Source organism: Schistocerca gregaria, chromosome 2 (genome assembly GCF_023897955.1).
Source record: "Schistocerca gregaria isolate iqSchGreg1 chromosome 2, iqSchGreg1.2, whole genome shotgun sequence".
NCBI lineage: Eukaryota > Metazoa > Arthropoda > Insecta > Orthoptera > Acrididae > Schistocerca > Schistocerca gregaria.
The window spans coordinates 267001301-267023319 of NC_064921.1; the positions used below are offsets into that span (position 1 = coordinate 267001301).

The window sequence follows — 22019 nt, forward strand, 5'->3', positions numbered from 1 at the left end:
AAATATTTCTGGGGAAAACTGAAATTTCATTTTGGCACAAACGGGATTTAATTTCTCTTATAATTCTGCTGCAGCCTCTCTTGTCCTTACAAGCTGGCTTTAGTTTTATTTATCAGGCAATTTTTATCTGTCATTTTTAGATCGTATCTTGGTTTGATGTGATCCGTTTTGAAGTATTTCCGACATTTAGATTTCCGGATGCAATGGGACAAGCAGTATTTTGTTGTAGCCAATTTTGAGCAAAACGTCTCTGCTAGGCCTACTTTATTTGACGAGTGTATTTGATTCCTGATATTTCAAACACTTGTCCTCAATCATTTGAGACTGCAGTATTCACAGTTTGGCTACTCTGAGGAATGTTAATAATTACACGATCTTTCAATATTTGTGAGTTCCAACACATTTTTGGGTTATGTAAACCAGCCTGAGATTGTAGACATTCATCAGAGTACAGAAACTTCTTGCATGACAACTGTCTTTCAATGTATCTGTATTAGATCCCCTACTGTAGCTATATAAGGCAATTCATTTATGGTCTTATTTAGAAACACTTATAGTTCTTCTGAAAAAAAAGGGAGAACAAAGATAAGCTTGCGGTATTTGTGTAATGCAACAGCATGCACGAGAATATATCAGACATTTAATAAATGTACTTTGTCTAATATAAAATAAGACAAATGTTATGGATGAAACATTTTAGTCTTAAAGATGCAATACCTCCACTTAACTGAAATTATAAAACTGACAATGTTCAGATCGTGTTGTAGTGTTATATTTATGAATAAATGAAGGAAATTCCTGGCAGAATGTTGATACTTTTGGATTAAAGGAGGCCACTAACCAACAGACAGAAGTGTCTAGTTGTTGATGGGCACACACAGAAAGGTAGAAAACACATTAGTTTTCAGAGTCATCCTTTCTACAAGCTAGAGGAGAGAGAAAAAAAAGGCAGGTGAGCCAGTTTTTATGGATGACATTGTAGAGTCTGTTGGGGCAGAGAGAGAGGGATATGTATAGATGATTTATTTATTAACGTTTGTGGACCATTCTGTGCTATGGTACTGGGCAGATTTAAATGAAGTTTGAAAAACTAGAAGTTGGGAAAAAAAAGAAACATTCATATACCAGTAAAATGACTGATTTCTTCAAAAATATCCTCTAAAATGCAGCCAACTAAAAAACAAAAATTGGCATACATGCATAATTACCAAAGACTAAAATCATACATTCTGAAAGTTTTTACATATTTGCACAGTTGCATATTAAACATTACATTAACTTTTTGCTTCAAGGCATTCTTTAATACTGTATGAACAAGTTTTAATCAAGTAGCATTTTAGTTTATTTTTGAAAACAGGTTATCTATATATAGTTGGGCAAACTGTTGTATAGAAGGCATTCTTCTTTTACAGGCTCTTTGTCAGTTTATTCGAGCTGATTTTCTTCAGTATGATCATCATTTTTGCTATAGGCATCAGTATTTTTGTTCAATAATGCAGCATTCTGAATTTATAACTGCAGCAATCTCTAGGAGACAGTTTTGTTATATATCTAATAGCCTTCTTTTGTAACTTTAGAACTATTTGTATGTGCATATTTGCAGAATTTCTCCAGAGCAGGATATCGTGCGAATTTTTGAATCAACAAGTATGTTGTTGGCTGTGTTTGTGTATTTATTGTGCTTAACATTATTCTCATAAAAATCATAGTTGAACTCACTCTACGACATATATTATTCATATGCTTCTCCAATGTCAAGAACCTATCCATTGTTATGCCCAGGGCTTTATAAGTTTCTGTCTCATTTAGATTCAAGTTTCCAAGATTTACAGTAGTATTGTTCAAATTAGGTGTTTTGTTTGCATGTATTTGCAAATATGTGGTTTCATTTACATTTATTAAAATATTATTGCATCTGAAATAATTGTTTCCAGTTTCCATATTTAGATATGCTTTCTTTTGTAAGTCATCTGTTGAAACACTTCTTATAACAGAGGAAGTGTCATGTGCGTGCATGACAGCATTTCCACCTACTATTTTGGGCATATCATTCACACACAAAATAAAAGGTAGTGGGCCAAGCAATGATCCTTAAGACACTCCATAATTAACAAGATCAAATAACATTGTTCACATTTTGTCGTATTTCTGCACACTGTATGATTTTATGGTTTTGGTGTTTTTGTCTTTATATCACAACACTTAAGCTTTTCTAATAATATGTTGTGGCATACACAGCCAAAAGCTTTTGAAAGATCAAGAAACATACCAAAAACTTTCTCAAAATTCAGCTGCTGTATTGTTGGATGTACATCCTTCCCAAAGCCATGCTGAGAATCATTCAAAGTATTGCTCTTTTCTGTAAAATTTACTATATACCATCCTTAGTTACACATTCTGTTATTTTAGATAACACACATGTAATAGTTATTGGTTGGTAATTTCTTGGATCTTCCTTGCTGTGTCTTTTGAAAATTGTGATCAGTTTACTCTTTTTTTTTTTTTTTTTTTTTGCCGGCTGGGGTGGCCGAACGGTTCTAGGCGCTACAGTCTGGAACCGCGCAACTGCTTAGGTTAGTTAGGTTTAAATAGTTCTAAGTTCTAGGGGACTGATGACCTCAGAAGTTAAGTCCCATAGTGCTCAGAACCATTTTACTTTCTTCTTCTTCTTCTTCTTCTTCTTCTTCTTCTTTTTTTTTTTTTACATGTCGAGAATCTTCCATGGCGAAATTTAGAAATTTATGAGGAAAGTCCGAGGCTTTGCCACCCAATGCAGGGAACATTTAATTAGTCTACTAGATATATCATGTAATCCTACAGTTTTTTTGTATTATTTTTACTAATACAGGTTCATTTGTTGGGAAAAGGAACCAACTTTTTGCCTCATGAGGAATACTTTGTCTGCATTTTATGTCTAGAGGAATTTGCTTTATTAATTTGTCCACTTCATCAACACAATGTTGATTTAAAATATTACTAACTTCTTTTGCATCCCTGATTTCTTCCCATTTTTATTTACATTTATGTTGCCACTGTTTTTCACGTCTACACTTTTCCTCTTGGTTTCTTATATCAGTTTCTTGTACGATCTCTTGTTGTCCTTACAGGCACCACAGTTTACTTGTATTTGATTTATCTGAGATTGTTCATACGTAGTTTTTAGCTCTTCCCTTTTCCTTTTTACATCTGCTGTGATCCAACTTTTATTGCACTTAACTTTTGTACTCCTTCATATTAATGGAGGTGGTGGTGGTTAGTGTTTAACGTCCCGTCGACAACTAGGTCATTAGAGACAGAGCGCAGCTCGGGTTAGAGAAGGATTGGGAAGGAAATCGGCCGTGCCCTTTCAAAGGAACCATCCCGGCATTTGCCTGAAACGATTTAGGGAAATCACGGAAAACCTAAATCAGGATGGCCGGAGACGGGATTGAACCGTCGTCCTCCCGAATGCGAGTCCAGTGTGCATATTAATGGACATGCAAAATCTATGTAATAGGATAATGTTTTGAAGAATGATTCCCATCCCTTATTTACATTTGCTGTTTGGTATATATCACTCTAGTCTTTAGATTGCTTAATCATTGTAACTTCCTTAGGTTTGCTTGCTTTGTTTGTTGCAACTCTTTAAAGATATTTTCTGACTTCGTTATCTCATCTGATACTCTTATTAATACCCCATGGTGGTCAGTAATGGCTGTATTTATGACCTGTACTTTTACTCTGTATTGTGGGATATTGGTAATTACATGACCTATTAATATCTGTGTGTCTTTATTGTGTCTTGTGGGACTATTTACTACTAGATTTAGGTCATATGTGTTGATTAGACCACTGCAACTCTTTGTATAACATCTTTTTTTTCATTGTTTGATATTTAGATCACCTGCGGCTATTGGGTTTGTAAACTGGCCAGTAGCCGTAACTAACAGACTTCTATCTCTTTTAGAAAACTATTTACTTAACTGTTTGGTAATCTGTAGATCCCTAGTGTCAAACACTTTGCCCCTCTGAATATCATCTGTATTGCTACTGATTCAAATAGCATTTCTATACAGTTGTCGACTGTCCATGGTATGCAATCCTTCATTTCATTTTGTGTATGTACACAACTCCTCCACCTTTATGTTGACGTCTGCAGAAATAAGCTACTTTTTTGTAGCCCCCAATGTTGTAAGCACTACTACTGCTGCTACTACTGCTACTACTACTACTACTACTGCTGCTGCTGCTGCTGCTGCTGCTGCTGCTGTTACTACTTCTTCTATCTCATCTAATTTACTTGATACTTAATGCATATTGTGGTGTAAAATTCTTACAGTAGAAACATTTATATTCATTTCACATTCATCATCTCTTTGGTATCTGTACCTTTTATTTTCCATTTGTACCTTTGCTTTGTCACCTCCATCGTAAGGTTGTGGACTAGGTTTGGGGGTATTGACTGTCTGTGAATGCCTTTTGAGACCTTTAGCATTCTGAGTAAGGAAGTTCTCATTACTTCAGATATATTGTCCACAGGTGGCTAGGCCATGTGGGAGGGATTTTTTGGTGTAGAAGGTATGGCAACTGCCAAAAAGCAGGGACTAGTAGTGGTTTGTTGGTTTAATTTGGACAAAGGTGGGGATGGAGCCATCAGAGAGCTGGAAGTTAACATCCAGGAAGGCAACACATTTGGCAGAGGACAACATGACACTGGGCAGTAACTGTATAAGCCACTAAGTCTAAATAGTGATTTGTTCATTACTCCAGTGTGCACATTCTGCCCCTCATCCTGATAAGCAGTCGTGAAGTTCTAACTGAAATCAAATTGTAGAACACAAATCTGTCTTTTGAGCTGTTATCATTTTATTGAAAGAACTTTGCTTATTTTTGATAAAATAATGGATAAGAGACTTTGGCAATGTGTTCATCATCATTTTGAAATCAAACCAGAGATGCTTTGATAAATATGACCAACACATTTAATATGATCCCCACAATACACTGCCCAACAAGATTAACAGAATGCACAAATTCCATTATTGACCAAATATTCATCTCAGAAACAAATTACAGATTCACAATCAGATTACTGAGCATGGGTTATAGTGATCAAGAGGCACAGCTGTTGTGTATAGAAATGCCAACAAGTCGCTGCAGTTCTGAAAAAGGAGTTGAAAAAAGAACCTTTTCTGAAGATAACATTAGAATTTTTAATCTCTTACTGGCGAAGGAAAACTAGGAAAGCATCACCACTCAGAACAATGTTGATAGCATGTATATGAGTTTTCAGAGCATCTTTCTTCACTATTTTAATGTAGCGTTTCCAAAAGTAGTAGAATCAGTAAAACGTAACAATAATAGGCAATGGGTAATTAAAGGCTTAAAAAATTTCCAGTGAGAGAAACAGGTTTCTGCAGTACTGTTGTAAGAAATATAGAGTAACCCAAGAATTCGAAGATTATTCAAAAGCCTACAAAAGAATCTGTGGTAGAGTAGTCAAAGAGGCAAAAATTATGTGGAATGACAATTTGATGAGAAAGTCATCTAACGAAATGATATCCACATGGAGAGTTATAAAGAAAGAAACTTGTAGTTCAGTGCCAAAGAAACATTAGAAGGCTCAAAAGTCACAGACCCAAATTCAGTTGTGGATAAATTCAATTAATACTTCACTTCACCAGCTGAAGACCTCGTTCAAGTACACTATCAAGAACCAGTCCCAAGTTTCTCCAGCGAGTCAGTGATCTTGACTGCTGCTATTTATGTTTATGAAACAAACCCCCAATGAAATTATAAGTAAAATTAGATTATTAAGCAAGAAAATGTCAAGTTGTTTTGATGAAGTATCTGATTTCATATTAAAAGCATGTGCTCACCACACAGCAAACCCCTTTGCAAATATTTTCATCATCTCTTTTAAATACTGGTGTATTTCCAGATATTTTGAAAATAGCAAAAGTTTCAACACTGCTAAAAAAAAAGGCTCTTCTGAAAAAATATCAAACTACTGACCTGTCTCATAGTTGTTCCTTCTCAAAAATTCTAGAAAACTCTTCTATGACAGGCTTTTAAGTTTCATGAATAAATATGCACCTCTTACAGTACAACAACATGGTTTTAGAAAGTCTAAATCTACACAGACAGCAATTTTCGAATTCTTAGACTGCATTTTAAAATGCCTTCATCAACATAAATAAGCTGCAGGCATTTTTCTAGATCTCTCAAAAGCCTTTGACATCCTGGACCATAACATTCTGCTCAAAAAATTAGAAAGTTGAGGAGTAAGAGGTGTAGCACATAACTGGTTGTGTTATTACCCAAGAAACCGCAGGCAGAAAGTATCACTTCAGTATGAATTCAACAAAATGAATAAAACAAGAAACAAATCCTTTCTTTCTAGTGAATTATCAATAAAATATGATGTACCACAGGGCTCAATCTTAGGTCCACCACTCTTCTTGATTTATGTGGATGGCTTAGTTGAATATATGAGTCCCACAAAAACTATCCTGTTTGCCGATGACACCAGCATTTTGCTCAGTGGATCCAGTCCAGAAAATTTGCAATCTGCAGGAGAAAGTTATATGAAAAGACTTTCTGAGTGGTTCACAAAAAACAAACTTATTATAAATACTGAAAAAACTGTGTGTGTCGATTTTCATTTAATTTCTCCAACTAATCAAATGTCTATTCAAGCACAATTAAAAAATTAACTCCTAGAAAATATAAGTGTCTTAAAATTTTTGGGTCTATGGGTTCAGCAAGACTTAAAGTTGGACACACATATAAATAACTTGCCTAGAAAACTATCATCTGTCTGCTACGGCCTAAGAATTTTAATGGCTTCAACAAGCAAAATAACAATACTGCAGGCAGACTATGCCCAGTTCCACTCACTATTCCGATATGGGATCGTTTCCTGGTAATACTCAACTCACCGTGTAAAGGTTTTTAGAATGCAAAAAAGAGCTCTAAGAATAATTTGTGGCCTTAAAATGATGGAGTCCTGTAAATCCCATTTTACTGAAATTGGCGTTCCAAATGTTCCAAGTTTATTCATTTATGAAACTATCTTGTTCACTAGAGACTACCGCCTGAAAACAGGCAAACTGCTACAGAACAAAAATGTATACAACTATAGTACCAGAGAGAAATCAATTATACATCAAAAATATCACAGAACCACCACCTATCAGAGGAGCATAATTAACATTGGTGTAATACTATACAATAAGATACCAGAGGAAATAAAAAATGCTACTCATCAAATATTTAAAGCTAAACTAAAGGCATTTCTAATAAAGCACTGTTTCTATTCTATCAGGTCAGAGAATTTCTGAATAATTAACAAAATTAATTGTAATATGTACCTATTTTTAATTTGCCTACTATTTTGCTAGTACTGTGTATTATTGTATCTTATGACATCTTGGGTTGTCGGTTGTCCTGCCGGATATCAGCGTCGTACTTGCACGATATTTCGGTCACGTAGCTCGTAACCTTCATCAGGTGCGACCTGACACTGCTCCTCGAGTGGACCTGGTCCAGTATTTATGCCTAAGGCCTTCCCCCTCCACCAACGGCTGCAGGCGCTTCCTCTGTGGTCTGCGCCCATTCCCTGCGACCTGCTGGAGCATTGCTCCTCTGTTTTCCGTCCGCTGCGGTTCTAGGTGTTCCCTCTGCGGTCCGCGCTCACCAAACCCGCTCCTGGGGGTTTCATCTACCGTCTGGGGTACCAAGCGTTCCCCCTGCGGTCCACGCCCTCTCACCACATTGGGCCTGACATTGGCTGCACCCACAGCCCATCACTGCACAATTCACCATCGCTCTGGGAGTACACTGGCCGTTCCTATGGACCCTCTGACAGAGGTTCTCTCTCTGCATCATCCACAGCACCCATGCTACCTCCAACCAGTTATGAGCTTCCACCTTACCAGTACCACTCCCCTGGGGCATCCTTGGGCTCTGCTACTCCCCACCGATATAGCCACAATGATGTTGTCTTTGTAGAACTCTCATTGCAGTAGCAGTGACTTTCAGTTTATTGGAACTGGTTGATGAGGATTCACATCAGCTAACTGTATTGTTATAGTTAGTATATGAGTGTAAATAAAGTTCATTTATACTAGCTGCCAGGGGTACTTTAATTGGCATGGCTCTCTGAACCGTGACACAAAACTTGGTAAGAAGGAGCAGGTTTTTTCCCCACTAGTGACTGTTAGGCGTTATTCATATTTCTCATGCTCATCCAGAGTAGGCACTCAGCTGTGTGCAGTGCTTAGGAAAATTGCTGCATATGTGTGTCTCATTTCAGTATGGCTTCACCCCCATTGGCCTTATCCGTGCATTTACTGTTGCTAAGGCGTGTGCAACAGAACAGTGAACTTCAACAGAAACTACCCAGCTTGCTGATCACCACCATGAGCAACACCATCTCCATTGCCCCCAACCAACCCCTTTAGCAGCCTGCTGACATCTCACTGATTTCCTGCCTCTCGCTGACAACTCCTTTGCAGCTAGCTCAGACAGTGCACTGTTGCCAGGTCAGGTGCCTGTGGAGATCCCTTTTTCCCCTGCCACCCCTGACACCACTTGTGGTTTTCACCAGGTCTCTCGTCGCCATCATATTCCCTGCAACAGCCTCTTCTGTTACTGGCATGGTGATCTCTTCAAATGGCACAGCCTTCTCTTTTGCCTCTGGCACTGCCTCCTCTTCCAATGGCACAGCCTTCTCTTTTGGCATTGCCTCCTCTTTCAGTGGCAGTATCTGCTCTTTTTTGCACAGGCACAGTCCTCCTCCTCCTCCTCCAGCACTGCCTCCTCTTTTGCCACTGACACAGCCACTTCTTCCACCGACACTGCCTCCTCTTTTACTTCTGGCACGGTTGCCTCCTTCCTCCAGCACTGCCTCCTCTGTAGCCACTGGTATGGCCTCTTCTTTTGCTGTCAGTGTAGCCTCCTCTTACAGTGCAGGAGCAGCTTCCTCTTTCACCGCCGGCTCAGCCTGCTCTTTCAATTCCAGCACAGCTTCCTCTGCCTCCAGCATGGCTTCCTTCACCACTCCCACAGCACCCTGTGCCACCAGCCCTCTTTATGCCACTGCTGTGTCCTCCACTTCTGTGACTTTGTTTTCTGCACCAGTTTCTCCTTCAATGCCTGATTTTTTGCTTCCTGGCCCTTTGTTGAGCCATTGTTCCCTTTTCCAATTTGTTCCACTGTTCTTTTTGCAGGGTGTATGATGGGGCACTCTTGGAAGTTGCAAAACTGAACCCTGGGACATCTCTGGCCCTGTCACCATTGCTGCCACCCAGTGGTCGGCTTGTCTTTGTCATCTACAATCCTGTCCATTTGTTGTTTTCCAGGTCCCTTAAGGGGGGAGGTATGTTGTATCTGCCTGGGATCCACTTCCAGGTAACACAGGCATGTATTGTGGGCTGCCACCTTTCCAGCTTCTGGCAACACTATAGTGGAAGATGCAGGAAAACAGTCTGATGACACCATAAGCATACCGTGTTGCTGTCATCCGCATCTCCTGCAACCGCCACAGTAACACGTCACCAGCTTTGCACCTGGCAGTGCAAGAGTCACCACAGTTATTGCTGCCAGGTCGGGTAATGATTCTCTCTCTCTACAGATCACGTGCTCATTGATTGTTATGTCAGAATTCCTCAGCTGGGCAGCTATAAAGGGTGCTGCCCAGTCAGTCAGAGGCAATTCACATTGGAAGTTGTTGCGTGCCAAGGGCCAACCACTGATCCCTCATGTGTAGTTCCCTTCAATGCAGTGCCACTGTACACTCTGAAGCCTCATCAGAGTGTTCACACTTGAGTTTCTTCTTAGCCCACCAAGCTGGGCCCTGCATTGGCTGCACCCTTGGCCCATCATTGTCACTCCTGGGTTACACTGGCTGCAACTGTTGCCCATCTGACAGAAGTCATCTCTCTGCATCATCTGCTGCAGGATGCTACCTCCTACTGGCCTCAAGTGCTGCCACTCTCCACCAGTGCGCTGTGGTGATATTGCCCTTGTAGAACTCTCCCTGTGCAGTGTCGGTGGAATGGAACAAAATAGTGTGGATTCATGTCCATATTACTGTGTTGTTGTATTCAGTTTCTGAGTATAAATAAAATACATATGTTCTTGCTACTGAAGCACATTGAAGACACGGCTCTCCCAGCCATGACACAAAACATTGGAATTTTATGTGTCTTTGTTAGTTAAAAAAGCATAACAACTTTTGTTTGTGTGAATATAAAATTATGGATATGGAGCATATGTTTGCACTTTATTTGCTATGTAACAGTTAAAAAGTTCTCTGAACCGTTTTATTTTTTGTTTCTAAAATGTAAAAAGTGTTTCCAATATTATTTGAAATTGCTTCCTGGTGTCTGTATGATTTATTGAGAACAATGAAAAAATTAAGTAATACATTTTGTATCAAAATGTAATTTACTAAGAGTCATGAATTGTTATCCACTTTACTGAGTAAATGAAGATTAGTACTTGTTCAGTAAAAATATGATCTACATATCATTATTATTTGATATATTGTATAATTCCAGAAATAATACATTCTTGTTTTCGATTTGATGTGCAGAAAGACAAAATCTGTTCAATTTCAAAATTTTGCCTTTTGGTTTCATTTTTTATGGAGTTAACCATTTGTGTACAAAAAATATTATTTAATTGTCATGGTATAAATTTAACCTCAAACCTTTTGTTGCAGTACAAGCCGAAGTACAACACAGAAATTTTCAGTTAGAGCTTTCCGAACCTCTACAAACAAGCAATCAAGATGGCCATCAAGAAACGGAAGAAAAATTCACCAAACAGAAGGTCCTGGGAATGCTTCTTTTGAAGGACTGAAAATAGACAGTGGACCTATACCTTTGTCACGTTTGTGGAAACCATTGGGATTTACCATAGCTGTGAGTGAAACTTTAATGCATGTATTGTTCACCATCAAAATTAGCCACTTGACATCCATTTCTGTGTGTAGGATTTGGCATGTGATACACATCTGTGCTGCTCCTTAAAAATATCCATTCACCTTCAGTTAGGCCACTGCCTCAGTCTTTTTTTATCTCTTGAAAACCAGAAATTCTTGCATCATCTGCCATCCACTTTCTGGGCTGTATACCCTGCCGACTCACATTTAATTTTCATTGCTTCATTTGACTGTTGAAATAGAGATCTTGAATGTGGTTAGATAGAGTTTAACATCCAACTACTGCCGATTAGATTTGGAAAAAGAGAGTTGCACATATGCTAAGGAATGTTAAAAAGCAAACGATTCTCTTTAAATTTTGCAGTATTGAATCTTCTACTTGTGGAAATTCATAGAAAGTTGATTGAACTAGTCACAATAGGCAGGGCTCTGTCAGGTTATTTTGTGTTATTCATTAAACAACTTTGTGCATTATTAAAATACTTTACTTCTTTACAGATTAATTTAATTTTAATTGAAATTTTTACTGTATGCAGCTTCTAGAGCTATATTACAGTCCTTTGTCTTTTCAAATAACAAGATATAAGTAACAGAGTTTTGGGGAGCACCACCACTGCTTTTGATAATATTTTGTAGGCATATCAGGATTGCAGATGCATTGTGTGAATTACACAATTAATACTCAACTCCTGACGTGTGCTTTATGATGCATAAATAATACGCGGAAACTGTGAAGGGTAAAAAAAAAAAAAAAAAAAAAAAAAAAAAAAAAAAAAAAAAAAGCTCTGAGTCATGCACATATAGAGCGTCATCAATTGGATCGGTTGGTTCATTTGGTTTCTGTTGATACTGTTGGCAGATGTGATTTCATAAGTAATGCCCAATTATTTATTACAACTCTGACACAATTGCAAACCGCTTAGCAGAGCATTTTGCTCAGAGTTCCGCTTCTGCGAATTACCCACTGGCCTTCCACTCCCTGAAAGAGCAGTCGGAAATTCGGAGCATTTCATTTCACACCTGCCACCCTGAATCATACAATGTTCCGTTCGGTGAGTGGGAATTGCATAGTGCCTTAGCCGCTTGCCCTGATACAGCTCCCGGGCCCAATCGCATCTACTGTCAGATGCTAAAACACCTCTCCGTGGACTGCCAGCGACACCTCCTAGACCTTTACAACCGTATCTGGGTTGAGGGTGAGTTCCCGTCACAATGGCAGGAAAGCATCGTAATCCCCATTTTGAAACCTGGGAAGAACCCTTTGGAGGTGGACAGCTACTGCCCCATTAGCCTCACCAATGTTCTCTGCAAACTACTTGAACAAATGGTGAGCCAGAGGTTGTGTTGGTTCCTGGAGTCTCGGGGCCTTCTGGCTCCATCCCAGGGTGCTTTCCGCCGAGGCCGCTGAATGACAGATAACTTGGTGTGCCTTGAGTCTGCCATCCAAACGGCATTTTCCAGGCACCAACATCTGGTCGCCGTCTTTTTTTTTTTTTTTTTTTTTATTTACAGAAGGCCTATGACACGACCTGGCGCCACTACATCCTTGCCACGCCGCATGAGTGGGACCTCCGTGGCTCACTCCCAATTTTTATACATATCTCTCCCTATGTACTGTCCGTGTTCAAGTAGGTGACTCCTTTAGCTCCTCCCATATCCAAGAGAATGTGGTCCTACAGGGCTTTGTATTGAATGTTTCACTGTTTTTGGTCGCTATAAATAAGGACTCTGTTCCTCCTAAGGCACTTCGCAGTCACTACTTCTTGATCCTTGACGAATCCCAGGGTTCTGAAGTCATCTGTACTGACGGCTCGCTGGTTGATGTTCGTGTAGGCTTTGCCTATGCTCACTCGGCCCATATCGAACAATGCTCCTTGCCGGATGGCTGCAGTGTCCTTACTGCCGAGCTGGTGGCCATCTCTCGTGCCCTTGAGCATATTCGTTCCTGCACCGGTGTGTCCTACATGCTATGAAGTGATTCACTGATTGATTTACAGGCCCTTGATCAGTGCTACCCACACCATCCTCTGGTAGCTTTTATCCAGGAGTCAGTTTATGCCCTCGAACGATCTGGTCACTCAGTAGTCTTTGTATGGACCCCGGGACATGTCGGAATCCCGGGAAATGAGCTCGTTGACAGACTGACCAAAGAGGCCACTTGTAAGCCGCTTCTTGAGATTGGAATACCCGAACCTGATCACTGATCGGTTTTACGCCACAAAAATCTTCCGATTTCGGATGCTGAATGGTGTGGCTTGGTTATGCCCAATAAACTCTGCGCCATCAAGGAGAGCACAAATGAGTGGAAGTCTTCTTTGCGGGCTTCTCGCAGGGACTCTGTGGTCCTCCGCTGCCTGCGCATGGGCCACACTTGACTCACGCATGGCTAGCTTCTACAGCATGAGGCCCCACCATGTTTTCACTGTGGTTCACGTCTAATAGTGGACTGTCCACATCTAGCCACTCTGAGAGTGAATTTTAATCTCCTTGACTCCCTTCCTTCGATTTTAGGAGACAATGCCTCCATGACTAACTTGGCCTTAAATTTTCTGCGTGACACGGTTTTTATTCTTCAATTTAAGTTTTAGTTCCTGTCATTTGTCTCCCTGTACTTTCTACCCTAGTACTTTCAGGGTAGGGATTTTAATGTGTTGCAAAGTGGCTGGCTCATCCTTTTTTATCACCGTGATCAGCCAGCCCAGGACATCTGCTGTACTTTTTTAAGCTCTTCTGCCTGTTTCTTGTATGTCTGTGCTTTTCTTGTCGTCTGTAGTGTGTACAGCCCCCCCCCCCCCCCCTCGCACTCATCATCTCGAACTCATGTGGTGTGTCCTGCATGTTTTCCGTTTTATCCCATGGACTTAGTTCGATGGAACAAGGGGCCGATGACCATGCAGTTCGGTCCCTTTAAACATCAAACCAACCAACATACTACATTCCCTGAAAAGAAATACATCCACCTTTAATTTTTACTAGTTTTTATAAACAAGTGAAAATTTTTCAATATATTAAAACAGTTTCTGCTACAGCATTCTACAAATTGATCTTGTGAAATTGTAATATATTTTTATTTAACATAATATTTTAATTTTGCAGATTCCAAAATAAATACATTCCAGACAATAGTATTTTTATGAAATTTGCTTAAAATTGAAATTAGGAATTCAGTTAACTAAATTTGTAATTTTTGAAATTGCTTCTCTTGGACAACAGAGGCCTTTTTAAAAGAATGTAAATGGCCTTAACTGCAAATTTTTTTAAATCCTTTCGTTAACCTTGTTTTTTGTGGTTGTGACTGTTTATGTTCATTTTAAACATATAGAGACACAAGCAATGTGTGGATGGATATGTGTGGAGTGTGAGTGAGTGTATACCTGTCCTTTTTTCCCCCTAAGGTAAGTCTTTCCACTCCCGGGATTGGAATGACTCCTTACCCTCTCCCTTAAAACCCACATCCTTTCGTCTTTCCCTCTCCTTCCCTCTTTCCTGATGAAGCAATCATGGGTTGTGAAAGCTTGAATTTTGTGTGTGTGTTTGTGTTTGTTTGTGTGCCTATCAACATACCAACACTTTCGTTTGGTAAGTTACATCATCTTTATTTTTAGATATATTTTTCCCACGTGGAATGTTTCCCTCTATTATAGTCATAAAGATATTAACATATTTATTTCTATTAATCTGTAATCCTTGATTTACTTCCTATCTCTAGTAGCACGTCCTCTTGCATTCATGCATGCCTGTATTCATTGTGGCACACTATCCATGAGTTCATCAGGGCACTGTTTGTCCAGATTGTCCTACTCCTCTACGGTAATTCGGCGTAGATCCCTCAGAGTGGTTGGTGGGTCACATCGTCCATAAACAGCCCTTCTCAATCTATTCCAGGCATGTTCGATAGGGTTCATATCTGGAGAACATGTTGGCCACTCTAGTCGAGCAATGTCGTTATCCTGAAGGAAGTCATTCACAAAATGTGCACGACGGGGGCCCGAATTGTCATCCATGAAGACAAATGCCTCCCCAGTATGCTGCCAATATGTTTGCATTATCGGTCAGAGGATGGTATTCACTTATCGTACAGTCATTATGGCGCCTTCCATGACTACCAGCGGCATACGTCGGCCCCACATAATGCCACCACAAAACAGCAGGGAACCTCCACCTTGCTACACTCACTGGACAGTGTGTCTAAGACGTTCAGCCTTACCGGGTTGGCTCCAAACACGTCTCCGATGATTGCTTGAAGGCATATGTGACACTCATCGGTGAAGAGAACATGATGCCAATCGTGAGCGGTCCATTCGGCATGTTGTTGGGCCCATCTGTACCACGCTGCATGGTGTTGTGGTTGCAAAGATGGACCTCGCCATGGGTGTCCGGAGTGAAGTTGTGCATCATGCAACCTATTGTGCACAGTTTGAGTCATAACATGATGTCCTGTGGCTGCATAATCCATAATCCATAGGTAATGGTTCTCCTCTGCAGTAGTAGACCTTTGGCGGCCTGAGCGAGGTATATCATCGACAGTTCCTGTCTCTCTCTATCTCCTCCATGTCCGAACATCATCACTTTGGTTCTCTTCGAGACAGCTGAATACTTCCCTTGTTGAGAGCCCTTTCTGGCACAAAGTAACATTGCGGACGTGATCGTACCATGATATTGACCGTCCAGGCATGGTTGAGCTACAGACAACACAAGCCATGTACCTCCTTCCCAGTTGAATGACTGGAACTGATCGGCTGTCGGACCCCATCTGTCTAATAGGTGCTGCTCATGGATGGTTGTTTACGTCTATGGGCAGGTTTAGTGACATCTCTGAACAATCAAAGGGACTGTGCCTGTGATGCAGTATCCACAGTCAACATTTATTTTCAGGAGTTCTGGGAACAGGGGTGATGAAAAACTTTCTTCGATGTGTGTGTATACATTAAATAAATTAAATAAGATTTGTTGCAGGCTACACAGGCTTGTTTGAGTTCCTTATTGGTAGAGACAGGAAAACTCATTTTATACTTTGGCCAAATTCAGTGTCTTTTGGCGTATTTTTGCCAAATTTGGTGTATTTCTTTGCCAGATTCAGTCTCTCTTTTGGCGTCATTTTCTGCCAAAGTCAGTGTTGTTTTTACCAAATACAATGTAGTTTTTTTTACCAATTTGGTGATTTTTCTTTACCAAATTTGATGTCATTTTTTGCCAGATTCAGTGTTATTTTTTTGCCATATTTTGTGTTATTTTTTAACAAATGTTTTGTTAGTCTTTGGCCTAATTTTGAGCTACTTTTTCACCAAAATCGATATTTTTATCCTAGAATGGATGTTAATTTACTTTGCCAAATTTGGTGTTATTTTATGCCAACTATGTTGTTATTTTTGCCAAATTGAGAATTATTTTTTACCGCATTTGGTATCTTTTTCGCTATTTCCTTTTTTCCTTCAAAATTTGTTGTTGAAATTTGGCATTTTTTGCAAAGTTCAGTCTTCTTTTTCCAAATTTGATGTTATTTTTGCTAAATTTGGTATAGACTTTTTGCCAAATTTGGTGTTATTTTGTCAAATTTACTGTTGTTTATTTTGTCATGTTTGGTGTTTTTAATTTAGCCAAATTCAGTGTTCTCTGGTCAGATTCTGTGTTTTTGTCAAATGTGATTTTAGTTTTTGTCTAATTTGGTGTTTCTGACCAAATTCTGTGTAATTTTCATCGTCAAATGAAAGTTCATTACACGGGAAATTAACTGCTAGTTTAAGATTACTCAGACTTGAGAGTATTAGAAGTCAAATTGTGGTTTTAACATCGATAATAATTATCAGTTATGAATACATGTATTAGAACACTTCCGTCCCCAGATGTTCAATGCTTTTGCTTTTATATGGCAAAATTACAAATTTCACAATACCTCATAAAAATTGCTGATTTTGTATTATTTTCCATACAATTTCTTATTTTGTATTACCGTTTTTGTGAAGTATTCCTATCTGTACTTGTTGGTAGTGATTTCTTCAGTTTTATTATTACCAACTTTTGTGTCAATGTATAAGCTTTTATAGCTTCAATAAGATATCCAGCTTTAATCATTATGTCCCATAGTTTATTTCTGTTCACACTGTCGAAAGATTTTTTGAACTAAGTAAAAGCTATGTTGTTGTTGTGGTCTTCAGTCCAGAAACTGGTTTGATCCAGTGCAAACTTCTTCATCTCCCAGTACCTACTGCAGCCTACATCCTTCTGAATCTGTTTAGTGTATTCATCTCCTGGTCTCCCTGTACGATTTTTACCCTCCACACTGTCCTCCAATACTAAATTGGTGATCACATACAAAAGCCATATGTGCATGTAAACTGTATTTTCATTATTTCTCTAAAATTCTTTTTATGGTAAAAATATGTTCTCACTGTGCGAATGGCCTTTCCAGAATCTACACTGCTCTTAGAATGGGAGAGTCTGTTATGATTCTTGAACGGTTATTGATTATTTTTGAAAATATTTTATATGCTGAGTTTCAGAGGCTAATTTCTCTATAATTTTCACAAGTGTTTCTTTGAACTTTTAAAAAAAATAGATATCACTTCAGATATTTTCCAAGAGCTTGGGATTTCACACCAGTGCCAACATTCATTAAATAAATGTAATAATCTAAAATCACAAAAGGTACCAACATATTTTAAAAGTTACATTTTAATACAGTCTCATCCATATGGTTTCCTGTTTTTCATACTTCTTAAAACTACTTGCAGTTGTTCGGTTGTTATTGAATCCACCATACTATTATGTGATGTGATCCCTCCGCCCCCTCCTTCTTCAGTTCTGGATCTTCTATTTTTTTAATAATATTTTTTCCACTGGTCTTTGCTAATTATATTTTGTTGTGAAGTATCTTTCTGTCTAAATATTTCATTATTTTATAGCAAATATTTGTCTTCCGTGTGTATCTTACTCTGCTTTAGTTATAAAATGATCCCATGACCCTTGATGTGCTGAACCACCCCCCCCCCCCCTCCACCACCACCAATGGTTCCCTTTTTGTTTATACTCCTTTTCAGTTTCTATTGTTTTATTCTGCAGGAGTTTTTTGTGGGCCCTATATTTTCTTCAATGGCCTTTGTGATATTCTCGCTCTAAACTCTTGAGCCTTTTTCTTTAACTTCTTTGTTTTTCCCCACAGTCTCTTATGCCACTCTTTCTATGCATTCTGTAATATTTCCGGAATGAGATTTTCACTCTGCAGCAGAGTGTGCGCTGATATGAAACTTCCTGGCAGATTAAAAATGTGTGCCCGACCTAGACTCGAACTCTGGGTCCTTGGCTTTTGCGGGCAAGTGTTCTACCAACTGAGCTACCGAAGCACGACTCATGCCCGGTACTCACAGCTTTACTTCTGCCAGTATCTCTTCTCCTACCTTTCAAACTTTACAGAAGCTCTTCTGTGAACCATTGCAGAACTAGGGAGAAGAGCTTCTGTAAAGCTTGGTAGGTAGGAGACGAGATACTGGCAGAAGTAAAGCTGTGAGTACCGGGCGTGAGTCGTGCTTCGTTACCTCAGTTGGTAGAGCACTTGCCCGCGAAAGGCAAAGGTCCAAAGTTCGAGTCTCGGTTGGGCACACAGTTTTAATCTGCCAGGAAGTTTCATTCTGTAATATTTAGCCATTCTGTTTCTATAGGATGTCTAGCAGATACTTATGTAGCTGATTTTTGATAAAATTTTGTAATACTTTCTTGTTCCAGAAGGTACACATTAAAAGATAACCTCAAGCTTTGTTAGTCTTCGTGATCTGTTTCTTCCATTTAGCTGTCATTGTAACTGTTGTGATGACTAAATAGTGATCAGAACAGATATTGCATCCTCGTGTGTGTGTGTGTGTGTGTGTGTGTGTGTGTGTGTGTGTGTTTGTACGTCCAAACTTGATTACATAGCTGGTCATTTGCTATTACATAGTGTGTTAAACATCTGTAACCCTAGCACTCCATGTAAACATATGTATCTCTTTTTTCTTAAAAAATGTATTAATGATATTAAGTTGGTTAAAGGTTACAAAGTGTCCAAGTCCTTTACCACTTTCATTGTTGTGATGTCCTGTGAATGTGCCCAGAGCTCCTGAGATCTGTATGTTGCCTCCTCTCCACAGATGAGAACCTGATCTATTTAGGACCATTCGCAGTTTGTCATAGAACAATTTTGTTTCTATTTTCTTAAAAATTTTGTTTCTGTTTTCTTCCCTTCTTTTGGTGCCTCCATTTGCTATTTGTTAGGATTACCACCCAACATATTGCTCTTGTGTTTTGAAGCACTCCACTGTATATCATTTTATAGTATTCAAGATCTGTTGTGCCTTTTAATTTCTTTTTTGAGTCTGTTGCAATAGCTGTATCAATTTGTTTATTTATCAATTTATGGCCTAGCTCCATTTCTTTGTTTATAATCCCTCTTCTGTTCCATAGTTCTCATCCTATCCGTAATATCTAATTATTTACCCTTGACTTGCCTAGCTTGTCACCATGATCCATCCTTTTTCATCCAAGGCTGTGAAATGTGAAGAGAGCCAGTATGTATAATCTCTCTGCTGTTCCTAATCTATGTAAACATTTTAGAAAATAATCTGAGGGCACCCCTTAGAGTGTTTGCTGATGAATCTGTCATTTACTATTCAGTTAAGTCGTAAATTCAAAACCAATTGCAAAATGAGTTAGACATGATTTATGTGTAGTGTGAAAAGTGGCAATTATCTCTGAATAACGAAAAGTGTGTGGTCATCCACATGAGCACAAAAAAAGAATCCATTAAATTTTGGTTACAAAATGCCTAGGCATTACAGTTATAAACAACTTAAATTGGAACAGTTACAAAGATAAATGTTGTGAGGAAGGAAACCAAAGACAGAATTTTATTGGCAGAACACCTAGAAGCTGTTCTACTAAAGAGACTGCCTACACTACGCTTGTTTGACATCTGCTGTGCAGTATTGGATTCTTGCCAGAAAGGACTGATGGAGGTTACCGAAAAAGTCAAGAGGACAGTTCATTTTATATTACCATGAAATGGGAAGGGAGGGTGGGGGGGACTGTCATGGATATGATAAGCGAGTATGGGTGGTAGTCATTGAAACAGAGGTGTTTTCAGCTATGGAAAGATTTTTTCCTGAAATTTCAGTCACCAACTTTCTGCTCTCAGTGTGGAAATATTTTATCTCCGCCAACCTACACAGGGAGTAATGGTCATCATAATAAAATGGAGAAATCGGAGCATGAACAGAAAGATTTAACTGTTTATTTTTTTCATATGCTATTATGGGTGATCTCATGTGGAATCCTTCATGTTAGATGTAGAATTCATCTTTTAATCGGAAATAATTTTGTCCTTTGGTTACTTTCAAAGTGGTTTAGTCTTCTTGTGGCTCTGGTTGTGGGATAATATTTGTATTTCGTAGTTGTTTTTCAATTATTTTGATTGTTTCTTTAGTTGGTATGTGTATGTACATTGATGTGAAAATGAGGGGGGGGGGGGGGGAGAGAGAGAGAGAGAGAGAGAGAGAGAGAGAGAGAGAGAGAGCTGTGTTGGGCATTTTGATATATTTGATTTTGTCAGTAGGTTATTGGTGTTTTCTAAGCTTGTGTTGTTTGTGCAAGTGTAGTGTTTTGGTAGAAACGTGTGCATGTGTCCGGTTAAATGACATGTTGATGCGATTGTGAAATCTACAACTCTGCAATCTGTGATCAAAGTTAATGGATATTGCCCATGATAGATCAGGACAGGTTTAATGAGGAATAAAAATGATCACTCACAAGACCACGATAACAATTTTTTACAGGCTGCAGTTTTTAAATAGAAATTCATCCATGGGACACAAGGAGGTTTCTAGGAGAAATGGTTTTAGGTTATATATATAAAATTTGCTTTGCTGCATGTCAGAGATTTTAAGTTATCAGGTAGATGATCAAAATATTTTTCTTTTTGTGCATTGAACTCTTTCTGAGCCACTAACAGCTTTAATGATGGGTAATAAAGGTCATATTTCTCTCTAAATGTTGGAGATATGGAACTATTGTTCTTTTCAAATTGTGATGAATTGTTTATCATAGATTTCATTAATGAACATGTACAGGGTGTTCATTTCAACTTAAGACATTGACATATCTCGAAAACTACACATCAGGTCAAAAATGTTATAATTCCAATTCAAACAATGGAAACTCCAAGTAGGAATATCAACAATGTAGGAAAAGGCGGATTGCTACTTACCGTAAAGAAGACATGTTGAGTATAATTAAAAGACATTTACATAAGTTTTCGGCCACAGCATTCATCAGTAAAAGAGACACACACTCAATTCATACACACAAGCAAACACATCTCATGCACACATGACCGCCAACTACAGAATTCATGCCTATGACGCTGGAGTTGGCAGTTGTATGCATATTTGTGTATATGAAAGGTGTGTTGTCTCTCTATTACTGATGAAGGTTGTGGTTGAAAGCTTTACATAAGTGTCATTTAATTGTGCCTATATGGAACTTAATGTGTCTTCTATAATTCTAATTTGTTTGTCTTGGAAGGTGACATACAACGATATCACGCTCGACCTGCCACCTCACCCCATGTGGGTGGCGAGGGGCAGCTTTAAAATCTTCAGTGGGAAACCCCTTTTTTTATTACAGATTATGATTCTACGGTAAAATCTATGTACGTTTTGTCTGAAGCATTTTCTTTGTTTAGCCACAGATGGCAGTGTAATCGGAGGAATAGAAATGGGTACACAATCCTAATTTATGACATAGTCCTTGAATATCCAATGGCATGTGGGACCCCCCTCCAAGCTGTAATGGGAGGACAGGCCAATATTTGATAACTTCTAAACGGAAACCCCATTCTCAATGTTGTATTCCTCCAACATATCAAACAAGGGACTACTCGATGTCCCAATATGCCCGTGGTTCCAGGCGAATGCTACTCTACTTCTCCAGTTAGAGTAAGTGGTCAAAACCGAGCGAGGTGGCGCAGTGGTTAGCACACTGGACTCGCATTCGGGAGGACGACGGTTCAATCCCGTCTCCAGCCATCCTGATTTAGGTTTTCCGTGATTTCCCTAAATCATTT

The 22019-nt window shown here is 39.0% G+C and overlaps 1 protein-coding gene across 1 annotated transcript in view; it reads left to right on the forward strand.

Moving 5' to 3' along the window:
* The window catches only part of LOC126336850 (presenilins-associated rhomboid-like protein, mitochondrial), a 100666-nt gene that overhangs the window by 3376 nt on the left and 75271 nt on the right, over window positions 1-22019 (forward strand). Inside the window, exon 2 of the mRNA XM_050000941.1 lies at window positions 10709-10910. Coding sequence (XP_049856898.1) covers window positions 10709-10910 — 202 coding nt within the window. The remainder of the gene's footprint in view (window positions 1-10708; window positions 10911-22019) is intronic.